The following is a 16,801-nucleotide window of genomic DNA, read 5'->3' as shown; positions in this document are numbered from 1 at the left end:
TCATATCCCAATTGCGAATAGTGACCTAATAGGAATATAAATTTTAAAGAAATGTAAAGTTGGTAGCACTCATTAAAATTAGAAACGATGGAAATTCTAAAACAGTTTTTAATAACTTGTTTGATTCAACAATATTTTTCTCAGGTGCTAAGTAAGAAAAAAATGCGAAAAATGTCAGAATACATTGGTGTCATGTATAATTATCAGGTCTTTAAAATGTTGTTTCTCAAGTATAAAGAAAAACATAGAACAAAGAGGGGAAGGTTTGTTGCTTTTTGTTTTGTTTTGTTTTGTTTTAGTTTGTCTTTTTAATTCGGGAGTGGGAAAATTCAAGTTACTGTAATTTTAAATTAACCTACCATTTCTTCTTCTTTTTTTCCCCTTTTTTTGGCGGAATTATGCTTTAGTAACGGTTCAGTCACTTCAGCTCAAATTAATGGATCAAAAACTTTAATTTTCCTTGAGGATCATTCTAATCAAACTTGGGTTTGAATTGTTCAGAAGCTGCACCACAAAATATTGGCTTTTGGCCTTTAATGGTCAGCAGTGAAATCTTGAAGAGGCATCATTCGCAAAGCGGCCGCCGGATATTGTTGTGGGCCATGTTATTTTGCACACCGGTCGCAAACAGTGAACGTTTGGAGGGACCAAAATAAAATCATCCATTCTATAAAAAAACCACCACATATTTTTGTTTTTAAAGAAATTCAATACAAGTATGTTGAGCTCTAAACTATTTTAGATATAAGTAACTAGTTTGTTTCGGGAAAATAGTCTTCTAAAGTAAAAAGATTTAAATTTCAACATTATTAAGCCCCTCAGCCTCTTTACCTGTTCCAGAATGGTACCGCCATCCTCATAGATTGATATCACATTTATCGCGGAATTTCCCAGACAAAATTTCCCTGACAACTGGCTATAAAAAGTACCGTTTCGCAACTATTTCTGAGGAAGAGTTGAACACAAACTCATTAAACAAGTTGTGACTGTTTCGTCATCAACACATCACCATAAACAGGTAAGAAATGCCGACGATCTGTTAAAATTTCGAGTTGAATTGGGAACTTTACTGTCGTGTATTATTTATTTGTGAAGGGGATGGATCGGGAGTGCACAAAAGCCCAAGGCACCGACACGGTATGTCATCGCATTCCTGGGAATCTTGCCGTTTTCCACGGTCGCCATCAGCGGGGATCTGGGTCAAATCTTTCGCTCATCTTCCAGGCTGTAATTTGTAAAAGTATTTTAAACGATGATTAGAAAACGTTGAATATTTTATATAACCTGCAGTTTGTTCACACATGTGAAAACCTGTCCTAGTTTTGTGATTGCAGTAAAGTTGTTCAACCATCACCATTAAAGCATTATTCACTTTCCCTTTATTATACTATTCCTTAGACCTTAATATGTATTTCTTGTCATTTAAAAATCCTTATAAGTCTTGCAACTTCAAAGCTCAAGACAAGTGTCTAAATATTGACATCGTCAAACTAAGAAAAGTTGTGGTCTCCCTCTTGTGTTATTGTAATGGCTTTGCATGATTTGTAAAGTCAAAGATCAGTTGGTAAACCCCTTTTTATTTGTGAACAAAGGAAACAGTTTGATCACAACAATGGAATATTTATATTTGGCGTGGAGGTTTTATAGCGTATGCAGCATCACCAGTGAACTGTGAAGGTTATGAAAACTTTGGATGTGTCTTTAGGCAGTTTGGAATTCCATTTCAGTGGCGAATGCCGGTCGCGAATCAGTTTTGTAGTACCATGGAGGAAGGAACACATTCCTCCATGGTAGTATTGACATATATATATAGGCCTCATGTATTTTTATGTACAATGTAGTTGTGTTTCCTTGTTGAGTCATACCACATACCAGGAATAAACACTACCAAAAGAATATTGCAACCTGAAGCCACTTTTTTCTTCCTATATCATCTCAAGCTCCAAAGGTCAGTCATTGGCTCTAGTAAAAATGTTGAAAAGACATGAATCTGGGACTGAAAAACATTTCCAATTTTGTTAGGAAATACATGTACTTGGAAAATTGGAAAGATTTCCATATAGGAAGTTCACTAATTTTCCTCTGTATTGACTAACAAGCCCCGGCCCAGATAGCAATTTCATGTCATCAAAGTCAATTTGAGCAGTGAGAAAATACAAGCATTTTCTTAGAAAACACTTAGAATTTTTCAGTCCACTCTCATAGGGTTTGTACACAGGGTGTTGAGTGAACTTCTTATATGGAAATCTTTCCGGAAAATTTTCTTGACTCTCCATATATATAGGCTTTGTATACAACAGCTGGAGCGGTGTCTGGATACCACATGCTTTGCAATTCATTTTATATACTGTGCAATTCATAGACATTGTTTCAAAATATTTAACTTTTGGAATGTAAAATTGAAAATTATATTTGAACAAGTCCGAAAGATAAACAGTCCAAATCAGATACTGATTTCTGTACTGTGCATTGGGCTTTAATATTTTCTGTAATGTTCTTTTCAGGTGATTTAAGTATTTGCCAGCAACTATCATAGTGTGCCACTACAGATTAGGAGAGTGGTGAAGGCTTAACGTCATCATGGTGGAATACTACAATGTGCTCGGCGTTTCTAGAGGTGCATCGTTGGAAGATATAAAAAAAGCGTAAGTAATCTGAATTGCTGCTTAAGGCGCTAGTGATTTCCTTCCACAGTATGGGTTCCGTGCACGAACAAGAGAGGGCGCTTCTTTACCACAATCGGGAGCACCGTGGACGGAACACACCGCGTGTGTGTACTGGTTCGCGCACGTATGGTGTAAACTACGCACGACTTATTATAACTTATATTCTGATTGTACCATAGCGTCTTCACGTGAGCATCAGGTGTCATTGGCTATGCGTTCGAATGTCACTCAAAGTGTCTCCCCCAACTCTCCCTTCCTTGCCGTTGAGGGGGTACTTGTCCACGGAGCCTATACCATACCGGCTAGTAGTAGTAGTGAGACATGTCAGTGCATTAGGGGTGCTTGTGTTGTATGATATGATGTTTTGATTTATCAAACAACCAACTCATCTTGGTGCATATGTAGCAAGATATGTGGCAAAGGGAACCCCCTACTGAGGGGGGGGGGGGGGGTAGCAATAGTCTAGGGTGTGTATAGGGTGTAGGAACATGAGGAGGGGGGGGGGGTTTACCCCTTGGTCACAAATTGTGCAGAGTATATTTCGGTAATATGATTTCTTTTTTGCAAATGAAAAAAAAATCATTACAATAATCAAGAGTTTATATTTTTGGTTAATTTAGCATCAAGAGTTGGTCGACAAATTTCAAAATTGTGTCGAGCAGAAACTCACACAAAACATGCAAAACTCACCCAAAAAAATGCATCATGCTTCACAATAAACTATACGGCAGAAATACAATGCACTGTTATTTTAATATCGCAGATTTATTCAGTGAGAAAGAATTTAATGATCTTTTTACAGCTAACCAACTTACGCTTAAGGCATAGTCTGCGAGAACATATGTACATGTATAGGAAGCGTCATCTGTAAATTCCATAAATTGCACAATTTGTGCCACTCGTACATCAGCTATTGAATTAATGTATACAGGGATATGTAGCGTGTATCTCTACTCTGTGTACATTGTACATAACTGAGTATGCGCTGGCACAGCAGACATGACACGATGCATATTTTTGCATGTGGCATACTGGACCTGTCTGAAATGCCATGGCGCTGATGTATCGTGATTGAACAGGTTTATTTATATTGAACGTCTAATTCATCATCGCGACATTACCATATGCTGAAGGTATGTTGTTTTATGATAATGTCTATTTCTTCACTAAACCTGAATTTTGTTCTTAAAAATCTTATATCTGATGATGTACTAGTTCATGATACGTAATTGACACAATGCCAGCAGTTTAATTTAATTGTCATTGCTATAGAAGTAAAAGGGAAAATACAACATTTGCAAACATCAACAAATAAAACTACCAAATCATTTTGAAATACCTTGCTGGACTGTTAGTGAATGACAGTGTAAAGCATCCTGTAAAATCATGGCACCTGGTATACTGTCATTTTCAAGAAAAGTGGTATTTTTGTATCAATTTCCAACGCTGGTCGGCCGACCAGCGTTGGAAAAAACTGGCTCTTTTTTCAAATACTGGCCCCAATTGACCATCGCACTTGTTTGCAATCGATTACACACCTATGAACGGGTACAAGCCAGCTAGACTGGTTCCCTGACCTTACAATTCCCCAATGTATGTAAACTGCTCTGTTTCTTCTTATATGGCGTCAGGGAACCAGACTACAGAAAAATGATTGTTTTTCTTGGTTTTTATAGCATTTTCGAACCCAAAACCTCAAAAAAGTCAGTGTAACTATATTTGCTATATACATGTATTTCCAACCCCCCAGTTCCATCCATTTCTGAAAATTATAGCAAAAGCAAATGATGTATATTCCCTTTAATCTTAGGCCTATGACATAATTTGAAAAAGGATAATTTCTATTGTAGAGCAATCAGAATTTCCATTTCACTTCGAATTCCATTGTTAACACTTTTCTTATCCAAAGGTAATTGGAAAAGCCTATTAACAAATACCGTACCTGTCAAAAACCTTTTGGGCAATTCCACGGTTACTCACGTTACATTTTTGATGTATTTACCTTGGGTTGTAATTACCTTACTGAAAAGGTTTAATAACTGTTATCCCCATGGTAGATAGAGTAGACCTAGACCTTAGTACCTAAGCACCAAAGATGACAAAATCGGTTACTCATGTTACGAAAATGTAACGCGAGTAACCGATTTTGTGCGTCTTGTTTATCATACATAACACATTTTTCTGGATGTCATCTTTGGTGCTTAGGTAGGTCTAGGTCTACTCTATCTACCATTGGGATAACAGTTATTAAAGCTTTTCAGTAAGGTAATTACAGCCCAAGGAAACTCAAAAGTACATCAAAAATGTAACTTGAGTAACCGTGGAATTGCCCTTTTTGAATCCTATAACATCCTGGGCTGTGTAGGAATCATCGGCAGTTTTGGGTGTATAAATTTGAAGGCTCTACAGTTCTCATGAAAAGTAATAGTTGCTGGCCTGGTGTGCATTTACTGGTAGTACGGGAACGGGGTACCTTACTTTAAAGGTAACACACAGGTACCCGGCTACCCGTAAAAGAAACCCAGCCCCAAAATTCAAATCCCGGAAGTTGTCTGAAGGGCTTTATACTTTATAGCTTTGCGGTGTAAACTGTAACTTTTGCGAGCATCATCTGTCGCGCATTAAAATGCACATAATGTGAAACCTGGGTGTTTTTTTTTTGGGGGGGGGGGGTTCCATTAGGCAAAAAATAGTTCTGCTTCCGGTTTCCCTACCTACCCTATTCTGACAGCCCCTACCCTAATTTCTTTATGGGAAAATGAGAAGAAAAAAACACCCAAAACCATCAATTTCTACCTTTTACCCTTGACTACATGCAGACGTCTCCATATGGTCGTACACAAAACAAATTGGCAAAAAAAATTTTTCCCTACCTACCTACCCTATTTTCAAATGCCATGTAAATCGGAAGCTGAACTATTTTTGTTTGGCCTTAGCCTGTTTGAGGTATGGCCAACACAAAGAAGGGCACTAATTGGTTTGGGTAAATACAAAAAGACTTTACCCAAAATCACAAAGCACCTTTCTATTGTGTCTGATACACGTCAAATCTAGGCTAAGGTAGCCTGGTTTTCGTTTTGAAAATTCTCCGGAAGTGGCATTCAAAGCCTTTCTTTTTCCTTGTCTGAGAAGTTTCTGAAAACTTGTAAAGTTGGTAACCGGTACCTAATCCCATGATCTGGAACCGGTTCATGACATCACCCGGTACCCGGTTCCGATACAGCAACCAACCTCTCTAGATACAGCAACATTCTCAACAACCATCTTGTGAAGTTTGAAAGCACTGGGAATGTTGGGGTTAAAGTCACCTTTTCCAATGTCCTTTTCTATTTTGACTTGAAAATGCGACCATGGATTTTGTAGAATGTAATCAGGATGATGAAATCTCTAATGTACAGTACATGTACACTCCACCTTGTCTGCCTAATGCTATACATGTGTGTTGTAAATCAAATGCCACTTATGGATTGTGTATTATGGTTCAATTGTGGTTAGGCAAATCTTTTTCCCAACATGCTGACATTTTGACCCTGGCTGCCTCTAGGGTGTTTTTTTTTTGCAAGGAACATTCCAGAATACTTACATGTACTACGTATGCCAAAATCCAGTATGTTGTAAAGCAGTGACACGTTCTGTGTACTGAAACAAAATTTGGATGACGTCAAATCCTAATTTTAATCCCACCATTATTAAAAAAGACAGAGCTCTGCAGTTCTTGGTCCAATTTCACATGACCGCTTTTAACTGGTTCTTTCTGCTTTTATCTGGTTTTATCAAAGATCAGTTGATGAGAACCCGTCACTAGCAACATAAATTGCATGACATTTTGGCTGGTAACCTGTTTTTGCTAAGCAAGTAATTTCTGTGCTGAGCAGCTCCCGAAAATTGGCCCTAATCCTACATCCAAGAGTGAAAATACTGCAAGCCTTGGAGTAAAGCAAAGTATTGTGAGTAGGGGGAGTGTGGCCAAGTGGTTAGGGTTCGTGACTCATGATCAGAGGGTCAGGGGTTCAAATCCAGCTGCTGGTCATATACATGTACATGTATTGTGTCCTTGGGCAAGCCACTTCACCCCCCACTTGCCTCTCTCCACCCAGGAGTATAAATGGGTACTGGCATTAGCTGGGGAGTAACCTGCGATGGACTAGCATCCCATCTCAGGGGGAATAGAAATATTCTTAGTTGTTTCATGACATGAAATTGGAGATAAACGCCGGCCTGATGAGCCACATTGGCTCGTGACATTACTTTACTTTACTTTATTGTGAGTAGCAACATTTTGGGTTAATAAAAGATTCAGGATCCTGTATTATTCTCACGTAGTGTTTGAACATTCTAATGTCTGTTTTCAACCTTTGAACCCATCTCCAGATATCGGAAGAAAGCGTTAAAATGGCATCCAGACAAGAATCCAAACAACAAAGAGGAAGCGGAAAGAAGATTCAAGGAGATTGCGCAGGCATATGAAGTCCTGTCGGACAGTAAGATACAAGTTTTGTTGTTTAGTCATTTACAAGTTCATAATAATAATAATGTGGTGATTATATAGTGCTTTATACCAAAGGTCTCCAATCACTTCACAATTATTCCCCCTGTTCATTAGGCCATGAGTCCAGTTTTTGCAGCAACTCGAGATCAGGGCATTCTGGTCTCTACCTTCACAGGTACCCATTTATAGTCCTGGGTGGAGAGAGGCAATTGTAGTAAAGTGTCTTACCCAAGAACACAAGTACTATGTTCCTTATCACGTGAGGCGAACGCCGTAACCATTGGACCACAGCACTCCACATGATTTGTGATGAGTTCATCACAAGTCATTCCCTTAACAAGCTATCCAAAGAAACTGTGAGAAGGACATTCCTTTTTTTTCATGCCATGTTACTTGTAATTGTGACAAACCTACATATTAAGCCAGTGTCACTCAGGCCTGAAGTCACTTCTCAGTTGTTTAAGCTTTTACTGCAAATGTGTTTTTTGGCAAGTTAAAGGGAATATACAACATTTGCAAACATCGAAAAATAAAACTACCAAGTTTTTACGAAATACCTTACTAGGATATTGGTAAATGACAGTCTAAAGCATCCTGTAAAATTATGGCACCTGGTGTGAAGTCATTTTCAAGAAAATGGTATTTTTGTATACATTTCCAGCGGTGGTCGGCCGACCACCGTTGGATAAAACCTAACTATTTTGCAACTACTGCTCCAAATTTACCATTTTTTATTCAGTTCAAATTTTGTTTGCTATTGGTTACATATTCGTGAACGGGTGTAGGCCAGCTAGACTTGTTCCCTTACCGGTAACTTACAATTTTCCGGCATCTGGAAATTGATCCATTTTATCTTTAGTGGAGTCAGGGAACCAGACTACTTGAACATTTTTGTTTTTCTTGGTTTTTCAAGCATTGTCGAACAAAAAACGTCAAACATGTCAGTGTAACAAAATTTGATCTACTATACTAACCCCTCAAATAGTTCATTTCTGAAAATTACAGCAAAAGCCAATGATGTACCGGTACATTCCCTTTAAATGCAAACATAAAGGCATTTCTTCCGAATATTGAGCTTGTCATGTTTCATGTGTTCTTTTGTGTCTAGAAAGCAAGAGAGATATCTATGACAGATATGGCGTCGATGGTCTCAAGCAAGGAGGTACACCGTTCCACAGTAAGCATGTTCCTGCTCAGGCTTATCATTGACAAAACCTTGGGGAGGGGCGGAACTTAACACCCCTCTTAAGAAGAGTCACACAATTTGGTGAAAATATCTGTTTTTACTGGGAACACCGGTTGTTTCCACTGGTCTTGGATTATCGAGATTTCACATACATGTATATGGGAACATTTCCAATACTAGTGCAAGCTGAGAACAGTGTGCTGGAGCTGGTTTTTTTTTTTAGTTTTGTTATCATTTTATTCTCACGAATCAAATTTATTTTCTACAAACGCAGTCATTTTGGAACATTTTCTGACTCCTTTATTGTTTGCGTCTGTAGGGTCGGCAGCGAACACCGACTTTGGCTTCAACCACTTTGGCAACTATGGCGGCAACTTCCACTTCACGTTCAGAAGTCCAGACGACATTTTCAGAGAATTCTTCGGAACAAGTGATCCCTTCGCCGCTTTCTTTGAAGGTAAATATTTTTGGATATTTCAAAGTTTTTGAGACGATTTTGGGATATTGTGTTTTTTCAAGCCACAACTTTGTCGATAGTCTTTCAATTAATTCATGATATGCAAATTTATGTAAATTCCATCCTGACAGATTCAAGAATGGGCCAATCACAGAGAGGGCAAGGCAACCTGTTCCAGGAATCGTTTGGAAGGTCAGGTTTTCCAGGGCATGGGTAAGTTTCTTTGTACCTGTCTGGATCATTCCGGCATTCAATCATTGACATACTAAAAAAAAATGCAGTTATCCATCCTACACACTTATTCAACTTCATAGTGTCCCATCATTTTAAATACTTCCTTCCGTCATCGGCTAGCAGTTTCAAACAGTTGTGCTGCACAGGTTTTGAAATTGAAAAATATTGTCATCATTTTTCATTTTTGTTTATTTCAAATTATTAACTCAAAATGTTTTTCATTCATTTATTTTGCGTTTATGTTTTTATGTACTTACTAACAGTTTTTAAAACATTAACTTCAAGTAAGTTTTATTTGTTTATTCTTAGGTGTGAAGATTAAAACTTCAATAGAGGAAAACAAAAGTCTCATTTTATTTCAGTTTTTAATGTCATTTCATTTTCTTTGTAGAATTGTTCACATTCCTAATATTTGTTTAACAATGCTTTTAAACTGTTAAGTTCCAACATAGGCCCACATACACAAATTTACCATAAACATATTCCTAAAACATTTACCACATTAGGCCAACAAAAAAATAGTTCTGCTTCCGGTTTCCCTTCCTACCCTATTCCAAAAGTACCACCCTGATATTTTTTATGGGAAAAATGAGGGGAAAAAACACCCAAAACCATCACTTTCTAGCTTATACCCTTGACTACATGTACACACAGATGTCTCCATATGATTGATTGTACCCAAAAAAAATAGCCAAAAAAATATAAATAAAACATTCCCTACCTACCTACCCCCTTTTTTTCAAATGGCAGGTAATCGGAAGCAGAATTCTTTTGGCCTTACTGCAAACGGCATGTTCATTGAACACATTTCATCCGTTGCGATTATTGCCAAATAAAACCATGTGCTTGATCCATTGGAAAATGCTTATGAGGGAGTGAACTGAAACGTTCCATCATGTATGGAACATTTTGACGTGTTTCTCTACCTCTATTCTTCCGACCTATCTCTCACTATCCCTCTTCAGTCCTCTCACTACCACCAGTTTCTTCACCCCCTTCGGTGATCCATGGAGTTTTTTCCAACCTCGTGGGTAAGAAAGACACATAAAGACCCATGAACAAGAACCCTGAACTGCCTGTACTTGTAGTACGCCTAGCTAACTTTCATTGCTGTATTGTCTCTGTGCATTAACATAGAGGGCGCCATGCTGCATAATCATTAGAGCCAATTGAGGGTACATGTATGAAAGTCGGGTCATGCGTATTAACAGAACATAATGTACTTAACCAATTTCAGGTTATAACTTAGCTTACATTAATGAGTTTGGTGTCGCTGTTTTTTTTACACAAGGAACACGAACACTTCTGGGTGTGCAGGTTTTTTTGTATAGCAGTTTGCCAGTAGAGAGCTATGAAGCTCAGCCCAAACGAGCTTGAGGTCAAGGGTCAGCTGTAGCTCTCCTGTTAGATGCTGCTAAAAATTACTGTTAAATAGGAGCACTGCGTAACTTCACGAGCAAAGAGTTTCTCTGTTGTTTTAAGCAAAAACAGAATATTGTCAGTGACTAACTTAACATGTTTAACAAGAAAAATGCAATACAGGGTTAAAAAAGACGTTTAATCTTTTGGAAGGGGTTGAAATTTGATAAAAAGTCAACAGAGGGACTCAGATCACAAAGTGAGGAATTCAACCCCACATCTATGTTTCAGCTTTCAAACTAATCAGCATGTAGGTTTTCCATTAACTTTATTTCATTCTCACATGTACATTTAGATGTAGCACCTGTGCTTTTTAGTTTAATTAATAAGCATTTTTTTGTAGAACTCTTGAGCTCTTTGTTGAATATTCTAAACACACTTGACATTTCGGATGTTGCTTGTTCAACCTAATGACAATGAAAATTATGCATAATTTTTCATAAACTTTTTCATTAACCTTGTGGAATGACCAGAAAATGTGGACGCCTAATGTGTCAGACGCCGTGATTAGAGACGGAACCACTACTTTAACCAACACAACATATGGAGCTGCCAAACTCCCACACCTACTATTGCTTGCCGTCCTCCTTTGTTCCCAATCCTTAATAACTACTCCTTTGTTTATATCCAATATCTGTCAACTAATAGTTCAAATTTGCCTGTTATCCCCCCCCCCCCCCCCGTTTTTACAACCTGGCTCCTCCCCCATGATGAATCGTGTATTATATTCCCTCTGCCCGACGTCAATGCATGGATTTTGACCTGCTTGTCTGCATGATGACTTCTCGTCTGTAGTGCTCAGAGTACGTTCTTCTCTTCAAGTTTTGATGATGGCTTCGGTAGTTTTGGTGGTTTCGGTTCATCTTCAGGGTAAGTACACAAAGACAATTATCGCTGTTCGGTGTCTTAAAAGGCTGGGAATGTCTCCATTTAGTTTGTCGAGTCTCAAGTCACTCTGGTCAAGTCTCAAATCACTCTGGTCAAGTCCCAATTTATTGTTTTTAACCCTGCACTGCTCAGGGCAGTTGGTAGCGACTACCCAGGAAACATAATCTGTGCACCAAAGGGTAAAGAAGAAACAAGAAAATGCCAATCCATCTTTTGCAAATAAATGAGATAAAATTCCTGCTTTCTTTCACAGGTTTACATCGTTTTCTTCATCGTCTTCATTTGGGAATGGACCAGCCAATGTAAGGAGTGTATCGACATCGACAAAGATGATTAACGGCAAAAAGATCAAAACGACAAAGTAAGTTTAAATTATCAATTATCCCAACTTCTCTTTACTTGCTCTGTGTCATACTTGTCTCTAACAACCTCTTTAATGTCATACGTTTGTAATCCTTGAATCAATTGAGGGTCTCCTAAGAATGACAAACAACCTTCCATACTAGCCTTGAATGCAAGGCTGTGTGTGTGCTGTATCATTGTGCGTGAATCTTCAGGCACTAGCTGGCAGTAGCTAGCTGATTGCCCAGCTTGGCCGAATCCACAAACACGGCCAAATACCCATCCATTGCATGCACGAAGCCCACAGCACATTACATGTTCACACACTGCCGCCATGTGAGAGTCCCACGTGCACTGGCTCTTGTATTGTATTACGCTCGAGGACAGACAACAAAAGGAGCACAAAGGAGCCTTTGACCCTCGGACGACGGTGCCTATTGTTAAAACCGGTCCTCGATCGTACGGTTATGTGCTTAGTCTATGGGAAAGTGTTATATTAGAGGGACAAAGGAAAACACAATAGTTGACCTCAGGCGTATAGTAAAAAGAGACGGTGGGGGTGTACATACATGTGTGAGTGAACTCACACAGCCTTGATTATTGTGTAACTTCCGGGTTTTACGTTTTTCTTTTCTTTACGTCGGGATCCCGAGGAAAATGGAGGTGGGGGGAGGGAGTTAGGAGAATATACAAATTATCAAATGTGAGTAATGTAGGTTTCACAACGGCTTGTTATGCCACAGATCAATGATGGTTGGTTTGGTGACCCATCGCTCGTGATGCGACCCAATCCATATTTTTAAACATCTTGGCGTGTCCAATCAAGGGTCAATCAGATCCTGTTTGATCGTAAGCAGCTCATTCTCATTAACGCAACCAGAAAACCCGGAAGTTACAGTTGAATCAAGGCTGTGTTCCTTCAGAGCAGGGGCTGTGACTCTACATGGGGCAGTACTATACTGCATGTGTACAGTCGACTCTCGTTAGTACAAACTCTGTTAATACAAAATTCTGGTTATAACAAACATAAAGCCTTGGTCCCGACTGTGCATTTATGTGCACAATGAATGGGACTGATGTTCCTCTTAATACAAAATTCTGATATAACAAACAATTTGGCTAGGTCTGAACTAGCCCCATAAATGTGGCCTATTTACTGGACTGCCTCCGTAAACATAGGCCACGCATCCACATGTACAAAAACGTGTCGATTTTGCCAAATTTTGATTTTCACATTTAGGCTTACTTTGTAGGTTTTTTTCGCTTTAGAAGCATTCTCACCCTCTATATAGGCTAATCAGAAAGTGCTGCCTTTTTCAGATGTCTAATTTTTGTGAAATTTCATGTTGAAATTTTGATACGCAAACGTGTGCAAATGTATCTGGAAATTTCACGAAAAATGGACATCTGAAAAAGGCAGCACTTTCTGATTAGCCTATATAGAGGGTGAGAATGCTTCTAAAGCGAAAAAAACCTACAAAGTAAGCCTAAATGTGAAAATCAAAATTTGGCAAAATTGACACGTTTTTGTACATGTGGATGTGTGGCCTATGTTTACGGAAGCAGTCCAGTAAATAGGCCACATTTATGGGGCTAGGTCTGAACGAGTTTGTTATAACGAGAGTCGACTGTACATGCACTGTGTGGGCTTCGTGCGTAAGATCGACGGATCGGGGTTTGCCGTGTGTGTGGACGCAGAGCCCGGTAAGCTACGGCCAGTGATGCCTGCACATACACATATACAACCTTGCATTCAAGGCTATGCCACACTGGTCTCTTGTAGAAATCAGTTTTGGATCAGTGAAATAAAACCAACTACAGCCTGTCTCAAAAAAAATGGTACAATCGAAAACGATTTTTTGTTCAATATTAAATCTCAACATGAGTAAGTCGTTTTGAGCATCACATTAAAGAAAAAAGACCAGGCTTTCCAATACTTTTTGTTTCATCTCATTTGCTTTTGTAAATCCAGAGATAACTCCAGTTTAGTGCGGAACACAAAAATCAAGTTTGTTTCTTTTGCCAAGTTGCAATCTTTTGTGAGCTTCAAGACAGCATGGCACAGTACTCGAAACAACTCTGCCCATGCATAAAAGTGGCACAAAATCGATTTGGGTGTATCGCACTAAATTGATTATATCTCTGAATTGACAAAAGCAAATAAGATCAAACAAACACTATTGGAAAGCCCAGTCTTTGTTCTTTAATATTATGCCAAGTAAGAATGACTTATTTTGAAATTTCATATTTAACCAATTTTTTTTCTGATTGTACCATTTTTTTGGAGACAGGCTGTATAATTGGATCTGACCCTCCCACCTGTGGTTCACATTTTTTTTCTTCAACTGATCCATCTTGCCCTTTTGGGGCAAAGTTTCTAATTAGCATTGTATTTAATAATTTAAAAGTGTAGGTCAAAAATCTATTGTTAACTTTTACCTTGGAATTGCAGTGTTGGAATCACTCTAAGTGGATGCAATTTAATTTTTTTTTTCCCGTTGATATTTTACTACTCCTTGTAGGATTCAAGAAAACGGTCAAGAGACAATCATCAATGAAGAGAACGGCATGATCACGTCGAAGACAATCAACGGTGAGCCGCAGCCGATGATTGCCAACTAGTCCTGAATGCCAGGTTTGTACCGTCACTGCTCTGTGCCGTCACTTTGTGCCAGGAATCCTATCTGGCTTGCTCCAATGAACTAGACATTTGGACCATCGCTATCTTTTGCAAGTTGAAGTTGCTATCAACCTTTTACAGTTTGGAGTCCGGACTCAATTTGCTACAGATGTACAGCGTGGTAGATTGGTTGGTGATGCTCAGTAGGAGAGTCCAGCCTAAACTACGCTTACCCAAGTTTTTTTAATTAAGGGTATTCGTCACTTTTGCGGCTTTTCAGCAACGGCTCATGGCTGTGCTTACTGGAATTATTGGATCAAATCTTAGCTTTTGTTATATCGTTTGGAATCCAAGTCAAAGTGAATGCCTTTTGAACAAGAAATCTGCATGCAGCATTTTTTCTACCAATTTTTGTACAAAATTCTGACAGCAGAATAAGGAAGATGTGAACAGATGAGTAGTGCCTGTTTTTGTAACCTGTGGACTGCTACAAATTTGTGATAAGTGATATTATTGGGGGCTAAGTTTGCGTTTTGTTTTCAGGCATGCAACTTTTGCTCGGATCCGCTGATTTCCTCGTTTTTAACTTCTCGTGAATGCTATTATAAAGTGAAAAATACTGTACAAAGTCTTGTGTGGTTTAAAGTTTCCTCGTTTTTTTTTCTTTTTCTAAATTCCCAGTCGCATGCCTGTGTTTTAGGAAACATGAAATGTGCAATTGTGAATAGAACATTTGGGGCAATGTTTAACAAGGACAGACTTATTTAAAATCGAATCTCCTCTCAAGATGGGAAAATCAAAGTCCAAATCAAATTTGAATGACATCCTCATGTGGAATTTTCATGTTTCATTTGGCTTGTTTCTTTTCATACCTATTTGGAAACAGTTCACTGTATATTAAAATGACCTTGTAAATTACCTACAGATGATGTTTGTGATGTTTGTATTAAATTTGCATGCTTTTTAAAAGATTATAATCAAGGGGGAAAAAAGAGAATATTTTGAGTGTTATCCTTTATGAAATTCAGAAGATTTGTCTTATTGCATCTGCATGTGTATAAAACAAAATGTTATGTTATATAATAATTGGATCTTTATGTTACAAAAGCCATTGTCAAAGTATTCGTATCTAGCAACAAACGTTTTGTCACTACATTTGTAGCGCCAGACAAGTTTTGAGATGAGCTTCATTTTGATTTTTGGTACACTTTCTGGGTACAGAAATAATGGCTGCTAAACTTGGAGGTAAATTATAAGACATTTTATTGGTCCTGAGTTTACTGATGTAATTTATTGTTGAGTGTTTTGTTATCATTCTGCAGACTGTTTTTCATGATTTGTTCTTTCATTCTTTATGAGAAAACTCTTCACGTTCATCCTTTTTGTGCTGTTAAGTGTTCTAATTAATTTTGTTGCAAGTTTATGAAGCGCCCTCTATTGGTTGTCAATGGAAAGTCACATTGGAAACGTACGGCTTGTGTGCCTGCAATTACACCGATTACTATATGGCTGCGTCTTTTTGCGATAGATTGATTAATGAAATATACAAAAGAAAGGGAATTTACAGACAAATTTAAAATTTTTGTAAAGCAGAAAACCAATAGAGGGCGCCTCCGATTTCTTGTGAAACAGTTCAAACTGTTCAAGTGGTGTTAAACTTGTTTTGTTGCACCATTCGTCAGTTCAAATTGAGCAGGTTTCGCAATGACTTTTGAACAGATAGTCACTTCTCAATAGTTTGTCTCCATAAGGATTAAATACGGAAAGAAAAGACGATCATTTCATTGCGTTCATAGCTACATACTAATATTTTGTCATAATGACAAGTGTATAACATTTTGATTATTGAAGCTAAGCGCTGTATTTATCTCATAGTGTTGCTTTGAATCTATAGTGCCCATATGATGCGTGATTATTTTAAAGATAATATTTATTTCTGTAAATATTTTCCCATAAATACCGATATTGATAGAGAAGTGAGCATGCGCATATCAAGCCGTGCTCGTACATACGTGCTGTCCTTGTGCGTGCGGATAATAAAACACGGACTTAAGAAATGTCTCGACATTTTATTCTTTTTGTCATGTCAAAAAAAACTAGAAGGAAAAAGCCGATTCTGTTTTAAACTATGAAGTGTATCCTTCCTAATTACAACGTCAATGCATAATCCATCCTCTTGCATATTTAACTTGTGGAAGCGCGCGTTTTGATTCCCGATTGACCAATCACAGTGGGGTAAATGACGTGGCGTATTACGATTGGTTGTAGATCTTCACGTGACAAATATACCTCGGCGTGGGAATCGGCTTCACAATCATACATTTTTACCATCGACCATGCATCATAGCCCGACCCTGCCAAACATTGTGGGCATGCATTTGCAACAATATTTGTGGGCATGCATTTGCCCTTATACAAGTTATCATTAATTTTAGAATTAAAACCTCATGATTTTAATTTCGTATGAGTAGGCCCTACGCACGCTCATCACGCGGAGCTC

The 16,801-nt window shown here is 38.3% G+C and overlaps 1 protein-coding gene across 4 annotated transcripts; it reads left to right on the top strand.

Annotated features, from left to right (window-relative positions):
* Positions 1-840: 840 nt before the first annotated feature.
* Positions 841-16,358, top strand: LOC119719449 (dnaJ homolog subfamily B member 6-like). 4 transcript variants are annotated; one of them, XM_038188903.1, is made up of 10 exons: positions 841-1,018; positions 2,505-2,645; positions 7,038-7,147; positions 8,264-8,332; positions 8,661-8,798; positions 8,930-9,011; positions 9,998-10,063; positions 11,247-11,321; positions 11,593-11,700; positions 14,204-16,358. In XM_038188903.1, the coding sequence occupies exons 2-10, from the start codon at positions 2,581-2,583 to the stop codon at positions 14,301-14,303; spliced, it is 813 nt and encodes a 270-aa protein (XP_038044831.1). In that variant the 5' UTR covers positions 841-1,018; positions 2,505-2,580; the 3' UTR covers positions 14,304-16,358. The 4 variants fall into 4 exon arrangements, with proteins under 4 accessions (XP_038044831.1, XP_038044834.1, XP_038044832.1 ...); XM_038188904.1 differs by lacking the exon at positions 841-1,018 and adding an exon at positions 1,098-1,227; XM_038188905.1 differs by lacking the exon at positions 841-1,018 and adding an exon at positions 1,164-1,240.
* The last annotated feature ends 443 nt before the right edge of the window (positions 16,359-16,801 follow it).

The sequence above is a fragment of the Patiria miniata genome, unplaced genomic scaffold (assembly GCF_015706575.1).
Source record: "Patiria miniata isolate m_02_andy unplaced genomic scaffold, ASM1570657v1 HiC_scaffold_8, whole genome shotgun sequence".
Classification (NCBI taxonomy): Eukaryota; Metazoa; Echinodermata; class Asteroidea; order Valvatida; family Asterinidae; genus Patiria; species Patiria miniata.
This window is presented reverse-complemented; position numbering and strand designations above follow the sequence as displayed.